Below are 12401 nucleotides of genomic sequence, written 5' to 3'. Positions count from 1 at the left end.
TTTTCCTCACAGATGCAGTCGGATTTCTTCTTGCCAAAGCCCCGGAAATTGCAGAACCGGCACCTTCGGAAGCCACTGGTGGTCCAGGTCAGGAACCCTAGTCGGGTGTGCACGGCTTCCACTGGCCAAGCGGCCAGACACACTGTGTTTCTCCTGTGCCTCAGTGTTCACCTGAAGTGGGGAGTCCCTTTCCCTTTCTTCCTTTTTCTAAATAGGATAAATGAAGTAATAACAGTGCCCCTAACTACATCTGAAATTAAAGATAATCTTTGCACGACATGAAAACTACTTGCAAAAAAGATAAAGTTCTGGGGATTCAAATGTCAAGAGCGTTCCAGATTAGTACGTATTTGAGGGCTTTCAGAACATCTCTTTATAAAAACTGCTTCAGTGGAAGTGGTCGGCAAGGTTTATGGATTGGTCAGAGACCAAATCACATCAGTGTTCATAATGACCACGAGGGGACCTGCAGGTGACATGTGCAGACCAGACAGGATTTCCAGGAATAAGCTGCATGTGAGAAAGAGGGCAGCTTTATTTGGAGGTAGAAAGATAAAAGAGGTGAAGCTGGAATTCTGAAATGACTGTGGATCAAGAAAGTGATCAGTATTCATTGTTTTGGGATTAATGCTTGGATCTCCTTTGTTAGACTCTTAGAAATCTCCTGAGATTAATTTATTTAGAAATGAAAGATTGCATGGTGGGTCTCCGGAGGGAAGATGTATTCTGAATCCCAGGTGTTTCCGTGTGTGTGTGCAGACTGTAGCTGACTCTTGAACAGAAAGGGCATTTGGAGCAGAGCAGGCACGTCTTTGGCTCCCCGTCTTTTTAACAGCTTGCCCCTCCCACCTCACAGCGCCGAGCAGGTCTGATGGCCCTGTCGAGTTTGCAGCCCCAGGAGCACTCCCTTCACACTTTGCCAACACTTTGGCACACCTCTGGGGGGCATAGAGATGTCCTTTGTGTGTCAGCAGAGAGGCAGCTGTGCCCCCAGAGCTGGAGGTCCTTGGGACACTTTTGGGTTGACAGATACTTTCTGTTAATGTTTTACTTTAAAGAGCAACCATTTCAGCACTTAATATTTCTTTAGATGGCATTTGTCACATTGGAACTTCATTATTCACACACAGAAGCCCTGGGCAGATAGGCAGGGGTGAGCACCGGGGTGGGGTGGAGGGCCTCAGGCCCTTAGCCTGTCTGTGTTACAGCCAGCAACTTTATTTTCTTCACCCTAAATTTGAGGAGGAGGGTGTCTTTTGTAACAGTCCACATTGAGCATTTATAAAGAGATGTATATGACTAGTTGCATTCCAGCCAAGTCCAGGAGAACGTTCTGGATTAACAGTGGATGGCTCTGACATTTCTCCAGTTTCCCCAGGGGAAGGTTTGATCTCTGGGATTCAGAGAGGACGCAGTGTTCAGGGCTCTGTGTCCATAGGGTATGATCGTCCTCAGACTTCTTCCGGCGCCTTTGTGTCATTAGCTCTGGGACCAGAACCATCTGGTCACGCTCAGCTTGCCTTTAACCGGAATATCCATTTATAACTCTTCCCTGGTTCCCTGAGTGATATTTGGTGTTGGGGTTTTTCTTGTCACCTGATTGTTGGCAGTTTTCCCTCCACAGAGAACCCTGCTTCCTAGACCATCTGAAAACCAGTCCCACAATGTCTGCTCCTTCTCTATCATGTCAAATTCCTCCATAACTGGTAAGCACTGGGGCTACTGGGGTTGGCTTTTCACTCCACCTCACTCGCATGTGGCCTCGTCTTTGGGAATGGCAGGCATTTGCTTTCCCAGCTCTTGGAGTGCATTTCCAGCATCCCCCCATGCAGCCTGTCTGCAGACATGGAGTGTGCCTCTCTGCTGGGCCAGGCTGCAGTGCAGGCAGACGCGGACCTCTGAGAGGTGGTGCCCAGGCAGCTTCCTCCATAGGTGGGCTTAGGTGGCCCTTTCAGGAACGCTTTGCTTAGTACTGTACCCTCTTTCTGAAGTCATGTCAGGCTTTTTGTTTGTTTGTTTTGTTCTTTGGAATAGAAGTGACCTTGGGGTGTATGACTTCGGCCTTCCTTAGGTCCCTAAGGTCACTGACTGCCCTGGCTCTTTGAAGTAAATTTTCTTACTTCAGTGAGAATTTTTTAGAGAAACACATACTCTGTGATTCAGCTTTTGAATCAATCTTGATTTTTTTTTAAGATTTTTTTCCTTTTAGAAAGAGGGAAAGGAGAGAAGGAAAGGGAGGGAGGAAGAAAAACATCTACCTGTGGCCTCTCCCATGCACACCTCCCCCCACCGCTCCCACCCCCATGGTGACCTGGCCCACAACCCGGGGATGTGCCCTGACCGCAAATCGAACAGGTGACCTTGCGGTCTGCAGAATAATGTCCAACCCACTGAGCCACATCAGTCAGGTCTCAGTCTTGATTCTGACAGTTCAGATTTACGTAACTACTAGACCCAGACAGCTGTTGATTGGTTTTTCTCACTCCTCCTTTTTATCTGCAGAAAGCCTAGTAGAAAAGAGTCCAATTGAAAAGGCAGAATCTGAGTCCAATATTTGATGTTCTCACTTCCTCAGAGGAGCTTGTAGGTTAGCTCAGGTGTGCCTTACCCTTAAAGGGCCCTCACCAGGGGATGACAGTGCTGACTGACGTTATCCCCCAAGGGCACAGTGGTGCCGCCTTCATGGATGCCAGAGTTTTCTCCTCAGTGTGGGCATGTTTGACCTCTGACTTCTTCGTTAGCACATATTTGCAATGTTCAGTGTGGTTTCCACCTCAGCTCAGCTTCCGTGGTCCCCACTGGCTGTAAAGCAAACTCGGTAGCTCCCACCGTGCTCGGGGGGCAAATGGGCTCAATGCGGCCGCTTTCTCTTCTTGTTCTCACAGGGAGAGGATCATTCCGGCCCATCCAGTCCTCCCTGACCAAAGCAGCTCTGTCCCGGCCAATCATGCCCAAGGTCCTTCCGCCCCAGGCCACAGGCCACCTGGCCAGTAAGTTTTTGTGACCAGCATGGAGACAGACACAACTGAGGGTTCTGAGTGATGTTTCTGTTTTCTTCTTCCCCAAGCCGTGCTGTCTTAGTGCCCCCCAGAGAAAACAGGAAAGTCACTGCCCTTGCTCGTCAGAGTGCAGCATGAGGCAGAAGCTGTTCCCGTGAGCCCTGTGGAGCGTGCTTGGGGTGTCAGTAGAGCTTGGGTTGGCAATGTCTTTTCTGTTGCCAGGTGCTGTTGACTTAGCAGCTACAAGTGCTGGCATTATCCCTGGGAGCCCCCTCCCCGTCTTGGATGCCGAGGGCTTGTCTGGCATCTCTCCACTGTCTGCAGATGAGACGACAGCTACCCTCTCGGGTCACAACTCCACTGGCACCCACCAAAATGGAGACCCCATCCCTGCCGTGGGGGTGAGTGTTTAGAAGGGCTTCTCTGAGTTACCACCGGCTTTCAGGATGGGCTGGTCACTCTCCAGAGGGACAGGAGCCAAGATAATGGAACTGGGGTCATGCTGGACTGCAGTTCTAGCTCAGGAGGGGACAGGTCTGAACGGCTGGAGGAGAGCTGCTAAACCAGGGAGAGTGTGGCATGCATGAGTGCCGCATGGCTCAGAGGAGACAGCCATGGAAGGAGACAGAGTGGTGAGAGGCGTGCTGGGTGACACTGGAGAATCCAGAACTGAGACAAGGAAGAACTGTATGTCAGCAGACTTTTGTGTCAGCTTGGCCTGAGAAGGAACATGGACCAAGCTGGCCAACATTGGGCCTAGTGGCCCCAGACCGGCACTCCTCTCCACCTTTGTCAGCCCTCAGCTTTCTCTGGTTTCACAGCCCAGCCCTGCCTGAGGACTATGAGGTTTTGAATTTTCAACCTTAAGTGCAGCAAGCAACTTGTCGGCCCACCCTCTGGAAGCAGTGGGCTTGCTTATCCACACAGGAAGAGGTTTCTAACCTAGACCACGATGTGTTGGTCTGCTGCTGGTGGTTTAGGGACAGCTGGGACAGCTCTTTCTTAGGAGCTTAATGGCTCGCTAGCCTTTGGGCAGAGGTCTGGCAGGCTGTGTGTAGGGGCTCATTGACACTCATGGTGTGTTCTTTTCTTGTAGAGTACAAGCGATCCATTTATCAGCATCCCTCCAAGGCCTGAGCAGGAGCCAATGACAGACGATTTCCAGGTAATGTGTGCTGGTGGCTGGTGAGCAAAAGAGCTACCTCAGGAACCCCCTCCAGTGCTGAGCCCCTATCCTCCTGGTCCTGCCACCAGACCTAGCATCTCTGCTGTGGACTGCCAGGATGTGACAGGGATACATGGACACCCAGTGGCTTTGTCCTTCCATTGCCTAAATAGAAGAACACACATTTGCCATCTATGGCTGATGGAGACGCAGTTCTGGAAGACCAGTTTCTTGAGCTAAGGGGAAGAAGTTGTCAGCTGGTAGCACTCCTCAGCACTCACCTTCTGCCTGGGTGTTACCAGCTGTCTTGCCATTGGGGGAAGCAGGTCCAGAGTACCAGGGCACCCTTGCCAAGGCCAGCCTGGCCTGCATCCTGAGAGTGGTCTCTAGAGAAGTAAATCCCCCACTGTGTTTCTTACTGGAAAGGGAGAGTTGCCTTCTAGGGTCATCATTTCTCTGTTGACTTGCCCATCACTTTACCACCAAGTGGGGCTGAGGTGGATTCGGTTGTTCTTTTATTAGGGATAGATTGTGTCTGAACAGTTCCCCATCTCCCACCAGGGTTCGCCTGTCCTCTCCTTATCAGAGCTGTCCAAGGCTCCTCTGCACAATGGACTTTCCACCTCGCCCTTGGCAGAGGGCTCCAGCACTCGGCTCTCTCCACCTAATGTTTCTGCTCTGCTGGATATCTCCCTGCCTGGCCCACCTGAGGATGTGCTCTCGCAGGGAGAGCCTGCCACTCAGATCAGCGACTCGATCATCGAGATTGCCATCAGCTCTGGCCAGTATGGTAATGCCTCTGCATACCCCTCTTGGAATCAGCTCCGCATTAGGATAGGGGATACGGGCTTGCCCTTGACCTCCCATCTGAGTATTTGCCAAACCTGCTGGGTATGTTTTCCCATTCCACTCTCCTTTTGCATAACGGACCTGTGGCTGTTTATGGTCTGGTGGGACACCTCTTGACTTTGAGACCACTATTGGGCCAGTGAGGCCTCTTCAGCCTGGAGAGATTAGATGGGGCGTTGTCCTAGTTGGTTATGAATCTGGGTGGATGCCTTTGGGTTTTGCATGTTCCAGGAGAGGGTTGGTCTGATGTCCTGATAGTGGTGTGGTTGGCATCTACTGATATGATTCAGGCCATAGATTCAGATTGAGTTGGGGTCACAGCCTGGCAGGGCGTGGCTATGGGCCAGTCATTGGCTCATTTGTGAGCTGGGAATAGTGTGCACTTCACAGGGCTGCCGTAAGCACCTGTGAGGGGGTTTAGGTGAAGCTCTGGGCCCAAGGCCTGACTCCATCGGTGATAGCTATGGCTATTTTCATTCCCTAGGACGGATGTGTGTTTCTGCTGGAGGGGGGATCCCCTTCACAGACCAGTTTCATTCGTCCTTTTTTGGGGTCCTAGCAGCGTCCTGGGTCTCCAGAGTTCAGTGGGCCTTAGTGGCAGGTTGAGGAAACGGATTGCTGTTCGCCCCACGTGGCATCTCTGACCCAGGATTTTGGTTGACAGGTGAAGGAGTCCCTCTTTCTCCAGCAAAACTAAATGGCAGTGACAGTTCCAAGAGTCTCCCCTCCCCATCCAGCAGCCCCCAGCCAGACTGGATTGCCTCACCCACCCATGACCCCCAGTGGTGCCCCAGCGACCCCACGGACTCATCCCTCAGCAGCTTGTTTGGTGAGTGTGGGGGCTGCCCAGGGGTGTGTCCTAGACTAGCAGGGGACAAGCAGGGCTCCACATGGTGAACGTGCTGGGGGGACTAGGATCTGGATTCTCTGCTGTCTGGCAGAACTCCCACTAGGACCGTCTGCTTCTTTTCCAGGGTTTATTTTTTTCTGCACCACTTACATATGAGAGAATGTCTGTATCTTCAGTGTGCAGTTTGCTGAGCTTTGGCAAATATAAACCCTTGTAACCCACAGCACAGTTGAGATGTAGCACACGTCCATGTCCCCTGTGCCCTTCTGTAGCCCAGCCAGCTGTCCCGGGGTCTTCTGTTCTTGCTGCCAACAGTAGGGAGAAATTGGCTTCTTATGCTCTTAGCCTCCCTCTTTCTTTTCTCAGTAAAGTATTCTGATGTGGCCAGTCCAACTGTCTTGAGGCACAGTTTGGTGCATTCACAGGGTGCGTTCATCCTCACCGGGCCCCAGGTGTTGGTGTGATGGGAGGGGGATGTTGGGGAGAGGCTCACTGGCCTCCATAGGAGGGGCTGCCGAGACATGTCCCGGATCCATGCCCTTCGCCTTTTTAGAGAGCAGCCAGTCCACACACGTGGCCGTTGAACTGCAGCCCCAGGGAGGAGTGCACTGTACACTCCTGTTGAACGGAGTCAGCACCCTATGTGGATGCCACACCCGACGGCCCAGAATGTGGCTCTGGGCTGGGTCATTCAGGGAGCCAGCACCCGATAAGTGTTTCTTGTTATATCAGAGCCCCATAGAACAGTACAGACCGCTGCAAAGTCAAGTACAAATTGTGAAAACTTGGAAGCCACCTTATATGGAGGCGGGAGTGGTGACTGGAGAGCGGAATACCGAGTGCCCCTGGAAATATGAGGCCAACTTAAGTGTGCTTCTGGGGACCTTCCAAGGCTCCATACTTGAGAAAAACCAGGGCAGCTCTGGCTCTACACAAAGCACGGTGTGCAGGCAGAGGCCTGTGTGGTCCTGGTGAGGCCACCTCCACCCCAGGGGTCCTTCTCTTGGCCTAGGACTAACCAAGCCAGTCTCAGGACTGTTTCTCCTTCTCTTGGCAGCAAGTTTCATCTCCTCGGATAAGGGCCGGAAGATGCTGCCAACTCCCGTGGGGACCCACAGTGGCACCTCCCTGCTGGGCCCCAGCCTGCTAGATGGAAACTCAAGAGACTCGTTTGTGTCCAGGTCCTTGGCCGATGTGGCAGAGGTAAGTACACCACCTCATGCCTGAATTAGACTTCCAGCCCACATACCAGAGGTGGCCTAGTCCCTCCAGCTGACCTATTTGGTTATTAAGAACTACTCATCAAGATGTCAAAACCAGGAGTGAACACATGCATATCCAGGTTACTGGCTTCTGGGAAGGGAAACTCTGGTGGCAAACAACAAAGTAGCTGAGCCCTGAAGGCATCAAAACCTGGGAAGTCCTGTTGTCAGGGTTGACTGTGGGAACTCTTTGGCAAACTGGATCTCGTGTCCTCCACCAGCCGCTGGACCTCAGGCAGGTAGCCCTGCCTGTGTACTCTGCTGACGCTCCTGGTAGAGGAGTCAAGAGTGGTTACAGGAGGCTGTGTCGTTCCTGCTGCCGTCCGACGGGAGGGGGCCTTCGAGCAGCACCTCCCTGTGTCATTACTTGTCACTGCCCCGCAGGCAGGACAAGGGGTTCTGCAGGAAGGGTACAGATCCTCCCGTTGGCCCCCTCTCATGGTCAGGGTGATGACCATGAAGTCACACTATGGCAGACCCTTGATGTGCAGGCAGGACTCAGTTTGTGACGCTCGTCTGTGGGCCAGAATGCGGTGTCCCTCCTTCTTAGGCCAGGCTGTCTGCTCATGTAGCCACCCAGGCTCCATCCCACATGGTATGAGTAGTGTCTGAGCAAGAAAGTCTTGCAAGGATGCACACTTGTTGAAGGAGTGAGACAGGTACATTTAACTGTAAGGCAAGGGACAAAGTAACAGGTGCTGGAGAGAGAGAGGATATGCTTAAAATGACATCTAGAATGCCACATGGACGGGCTTGGTCCTGTTGTTAAAAGTCCTGGGGCAGTATTTCCCATGCTCTGGTTCCCTGGGTTGCTGAGGTATTCGTGAGTGTCCCTCATGGGTTTTATAGTAAGATTCTGGGGGGGGGGACCCTGGATCAGAGGAAGCTCACTCAGTGGCGTCCCATGGCCATTCAGCTCTCAGTATCTTCATGTGAGTCTTCCTAACATCTGAGGAACTTAATGGGAAGGCTTTGGAGGATTATCAGCTGACCCTGACATGAATGGAAATTTCTGCCAAATACAAGCTAAATAGAACAGTATAATAAATATAGTAAATTCCCTCCCCCTTGAGCATTTCTTTGCCACGGAACCTTTATTTAGAGAACACTGTGACTCTAGTGCCCCCCAAAAGGCTGGTTCCTTTCCCTTCCTGTGTCTGTGTGGACATTATTTATAAGCACCTAGTTTCTGCGAAGGTGGGCACTGCACAGACACCCCAAGATGACACACCAGGACTGTGCTATTGAAAGGTGGTCCACAGACCCACTGCAGAACACCTTGGCCTTGTTAGCAGGGCAGACTCTGGGCCCACCGCAGGCCCAGTAAAACCAAACCCACATTTCTAACAAGATCTGTGGGTGGCACGTTGCATACAAAGGTAAGCGGCAGAGAACAAAGGCAGGTGCTATTCGTGGAGTGCTAAACCCACAGCCAGTAACACACAGTCACCTGCAGAAACAGCGGGTGTTTATCCAAAGGATCTGACCAGTCACTCCGCACGTTCAAAAACATGACTGTTTTTAAGATAGTCCTTATCATCTAGAGGTGCAGTTTGAAACATGTGGCTGAAATGATCTATCTGATGGTGGGACTCAAAAGTGATGGAAGCAAGGAGTGTGTTGGAGGGGGGCCTAGATTGGCCACGGATGGATGAGGCTGGTGATGGACATGTGGAGGGAAGATGGTCACTGTTCGCTCTACTTTTTGAAAACAAACTGCAATTTGTTCTCCTATTTCTTATAATAAAAGTTTTAAAATTCAGTTCAGGCCATAGCTCTACTCAGAATTTTCCAAGGCTTCTTTATTTCATTATATCATGTAGTTCATTAATGACGTGCTAGGCACTGCTACAGGTGCTGAGTGAATAAAACAAACTCTTCCACCTGAGGCTTCCACTCCAGCAAAGGAGGCCGAGTGGAAACCCTGAAGACTGTGTGTTCCATGTATCTGTCCACAGAGTAAAATCCCAGCGCCTAAGACCCTTCTGTACACACTTGAGGCTTTCTCTCTTTGTCTTCAACACTCTTCCTCACTCACTGTCACATCCAGCAGCTTTCTTATTAATGACAGAGCCGAAGCCTTTTCCCACCCCAGCCTTTTGTTTGCATTTCCTGTTTCTTCTGGCAGGAATGTGCTCACCACCCCCATGCAAACTCTGTCCCTTTTCTCCACTTAGGTCTCGTACAGGCAACCCCACAGGGTCTGTGTTGCACTCTGTGCCATTTGTCTGTCTGTCTGACTGTCTTCCCCCAGCAGTCTCATAGAGAGGGAACCACCACTCAGATCCTGGCAGCCAGGTGTGCCAGGCTCACAGAAGGCTCCCTGCACACTTGTCAAAACAGTGACAGTTCAGGCTGCAGCACATGGGCAGGGGTGGGGGCAAGACCTCCATTGTGGCCCTTTGGCCTCCCTCCTCTCAACATTTTATTTACTTACATCAAAGAAAGTGTTAAAAGAGTATTTGCACACACGTTGGGAGGAAGAGGAGTGTCAGCAGGATGTCAATCTTTTGAGGAAACAGGTTCTTGGAAGATGTAATCCCAGCAGTCAGGAAGTAGAGAAAGGCTGCAATGAAGGTGTGTATGTATTCTTCAGAGAGTGGAGAGGCACAGAAACTATTATTTGGGCATTCTACAGAGGGAGGCATTCTTGTTGGTCGCTTTGATACCAAGATTGGACACAAAGTGGAGAGTGAGCGTTACTGAAGGATTGCAAACAGCACCGGGTGCTCAGCCGGCGTGTTGTTTCTGACCGACATAGTCCAGAGGCATGTGCTGCTGAGAAGCGGATGTGCACACAGCCGTGGGGGTGAGGCCTGGCCGTGCAGGGCTAACAGATGGTGGGCGGGCTCACTGCAGCCTCATTGCGTCCTTCAGCAGACTGCGCCTGCCTTCCTCAGCTGAGCGGAAGGTTTCTGAGGGAGACCAAACTCTTCACAGAGTTGTTCCTATAGCCTAGTTTTATTCTAATGGTAAAAGTAAAAACATACATATAAATACATACATGCATGCAAGTATATGTGTGTATGTTCAGATTACCTTGCACAGGCCCAGAAGTGGGGGGAAATCTCAGTTTAGTGAAAAGGAAACTAAAAATGCTTTATATATAAAAATTGTTTGACTCTACAGTTCTCACACTTATTGAGGGCAAAATGTAGTTGATAGATGAAATTACTATAGCAGATCCAGTGTGTTATGTTTATCAAGTTATGTACCAAAATGGAAAGATAGGTTTGAGAAGCTGTTCAGAAGCCTTGGTATTTTAAAAACTTGCAGTATTTCAAAGATGCACTCCTAATAATTCATCTCCCCTTCTAATTATGAGCTAGAAGATTACAGAAGCTGACTTTCAGAATATTACCTTCCTTACATGCAAAAGCAAAGTTATTTCTGCTCCAAAAGAGACAAAATTGGGAAAGGAAGCTTATTTGAGCCCTGATCAATCACACATCTGTAAAGAAACTTTCTAATCATTGTGGCACCCTCAGCAAACAGTTGCCTTGTCAGTGAAAAAGGTGCAGTGATGTTACAGGTAAAATAGAAATGTGGTTCGTAACATCTTAACAAAGTATTTCTAATCCTGCCAGCTCTTATCACTGTTAGATTCATAGTTGCCTTTCTACCTTCTTGGCACAGTCTGAGAATATATGTTAATGCTGCTTACTAGTTAAAAAAAAAAAAGTTTACAGAGTCAGTTTATAAGACCTAGAAGAGCCCACTATGTACTATTTTCCTCAAAATGAATGTGAGAAATACAAATTTTCTACCAGCACATTTATCCTGGTTCAATTCTAATGAGATGTCATGTTAACTTCATGTTTGATTATAAAAGGATTTTCTTCACTCAGAAAACAAAACAAAACAAAATAAAACCCAGTGTTCAAAAAGATGGAGTGTTCAGAAATCCTTCCCAGAGTGCTGGGCTGCTATTACATGGCAAATCGATGGGAGAGCACAGTCTTCATTGTAGAGAGACTTCGGGTCTCAGGTTCATTTGCTTTCAACTGGAAGTCTCAGTGGTGGCCATTCTTCTCCAGTCTAGGTGGCAGGCCACCACTAGCTGATGTCTTGCCTTGTGTCCTCTGCCCACAGGTCGTGGATTCCCAGCTGGTGTGCATGATGAACGAAAACAGCGTTGACTACATATCTCGGTTCAACGACTTGGCCCAGGAGCTGTCCATTGCTGAGCCCGGTCGCCGAGAAGCTCTGTTTGATGGCAGTGGAGGTGCAGCCCCTGTCAGCGACCTATCCCAGTGAATGTATCTCGTAGTGGGGGCATCCTAGAGACATCATAGGAGGGCTCACAGGGCTAGTGGTCCTCAACTGTGGTAGGTATAGCCCTCTTCAGACTAGAAAAACACAAACCAAGCCCAGGACCCCTAGAAGACGGTCAGAATCGAGACACCTCTGCACTCCAGAATATGCAAAATGCTGGAAGTCATGTCCCAACAGGCATAGGGCAGTAGTGGCCTGGGAGATGAGGCCGAGTTCTGGAAGGGTCGGTGTCAGACATTACTGTGGCCTTGGAGCGGTTCTTCGTTCTTCACCAGTTGCAGGATTTCACATTGGGGTCTGCGTAATGACCGTGTGTCTCCACCCAGGCTTCTGCCTTGTTTGTTGTCTTGGACAGTCCAGTGGGTTTTAACTTTTTGAAAGAAAGGGCTGGGTATGCCCTGGTGTAGTTGTTGTGTCCAGGGGAGTTGTAATCTCACTGCTCTCTGCAGGGAGGCTCCAGACCGTGGCCGCATTCTTTCTGCCAAACCTGTGCCACACTTTGGTTGCTTCTCTGCAGAGTGATGATGGAGGGAGGCAGGGTGGGGGGACTAGCTAGGCCTGGCCTGGGCTTTCTTTGCCTGGTGATGTCTGCACCCATAGACTGCAGACACTTCAGGGGACACTGATCACAGGGCAGCAGAAGGGCCCCGGGGCAGCGTGACTGGTGCCATCACCCCAGAAGTACTGCTCCTTGCCTGGTGCTTCCCCATCCAGATGTATGTTCTGAACAGGAGAGGGAAAGAATCACGTCTTCTGCATGATTGTATGGACTTTTAGGAAAAACCCTGGTAATCTGGTGGGAGAATGTTTCTCTTATTTTAAGAATTAGACGATGAAGAGGTAAAACAATTTAGTTGGTTTCCTTCCTGCATCCATCTACAGGGTTCTTCTAGGTGATCTACAGTGTTACTTCTATTGAGATGACCCCTAAGCTCTTGTTTGACTACAGTTAAGACTTTCCTGATGAGTTCTTGAACTTCTGATGTGTTGTTTGGCGTCTG

General features: G+C 50.1%; 1 protein-coding gene across 2 annotated transcripts in view; it reads left to right on the top strand.

Annotated features, from left to right (window-relative positions):
• CRAMP1 (cramped chromatin regulator homolog 1) overlaps positions 1-11699 on the top strand; it is a 63508-nt gene extending 51809 nt beyond the window's left edge. For both annotated transcript variants that reach the window (XM_045820727.1, XM_045820728.1), the window contains exons 13-21: positions 13-87; positions 1625-1706; positions 2886-2990; positions 3222-3400; positions 4096-4164; positions 4726-4954; positions 5678-5842; positions 6921-7066; positions 11218-11699. In XM_045820727.1, coding sequence (XP_045676683.1) covers positions 13-87; positions 1625-1706; positions 2886-2990; positions 3222-3400; positions 4096-4164; positions 4726-4954; positions 5678-5842; positions 6921-7066; positions 11218-11382 — 1215 coding nt within the window. In that variant the 3' untranslated portion in view covers positions 11383-11699. The remainder of the gene's footprint in view (positions 1-12; positions 88-1624; positions 1707-2885; positions 2991-3221; positions 3401-4095; positions 4165-4725; positions 4955-5677; positions 5843-6920; positions 7067-11217) is intronic.
• Positions 11700-12401: the final 702 nt, after the last annotated feature.

The sequence above is a fragment of the Phyllostomus hastatus genome, unplaced genomic scaffold, assembly GCF_019186645.2.
Source record: "Phyllostomus hastatus isolate PE091 unplaced genomic scaffold, TTU_PhHast_1.1 phas_scaffold_442, whole genome shotgun sequence".
Lineage (NCBI taxonomy): Eukaryota > Metazoa > Chordata > Mammalia > Chiroptera > Phyllostomidae > Phyllostomus > Phyllostomus hastatus.
Note: the sequence above shows the minus strand (reverse complement) of the source record. Positions and strands in the feature narration are given on the sequence as shown.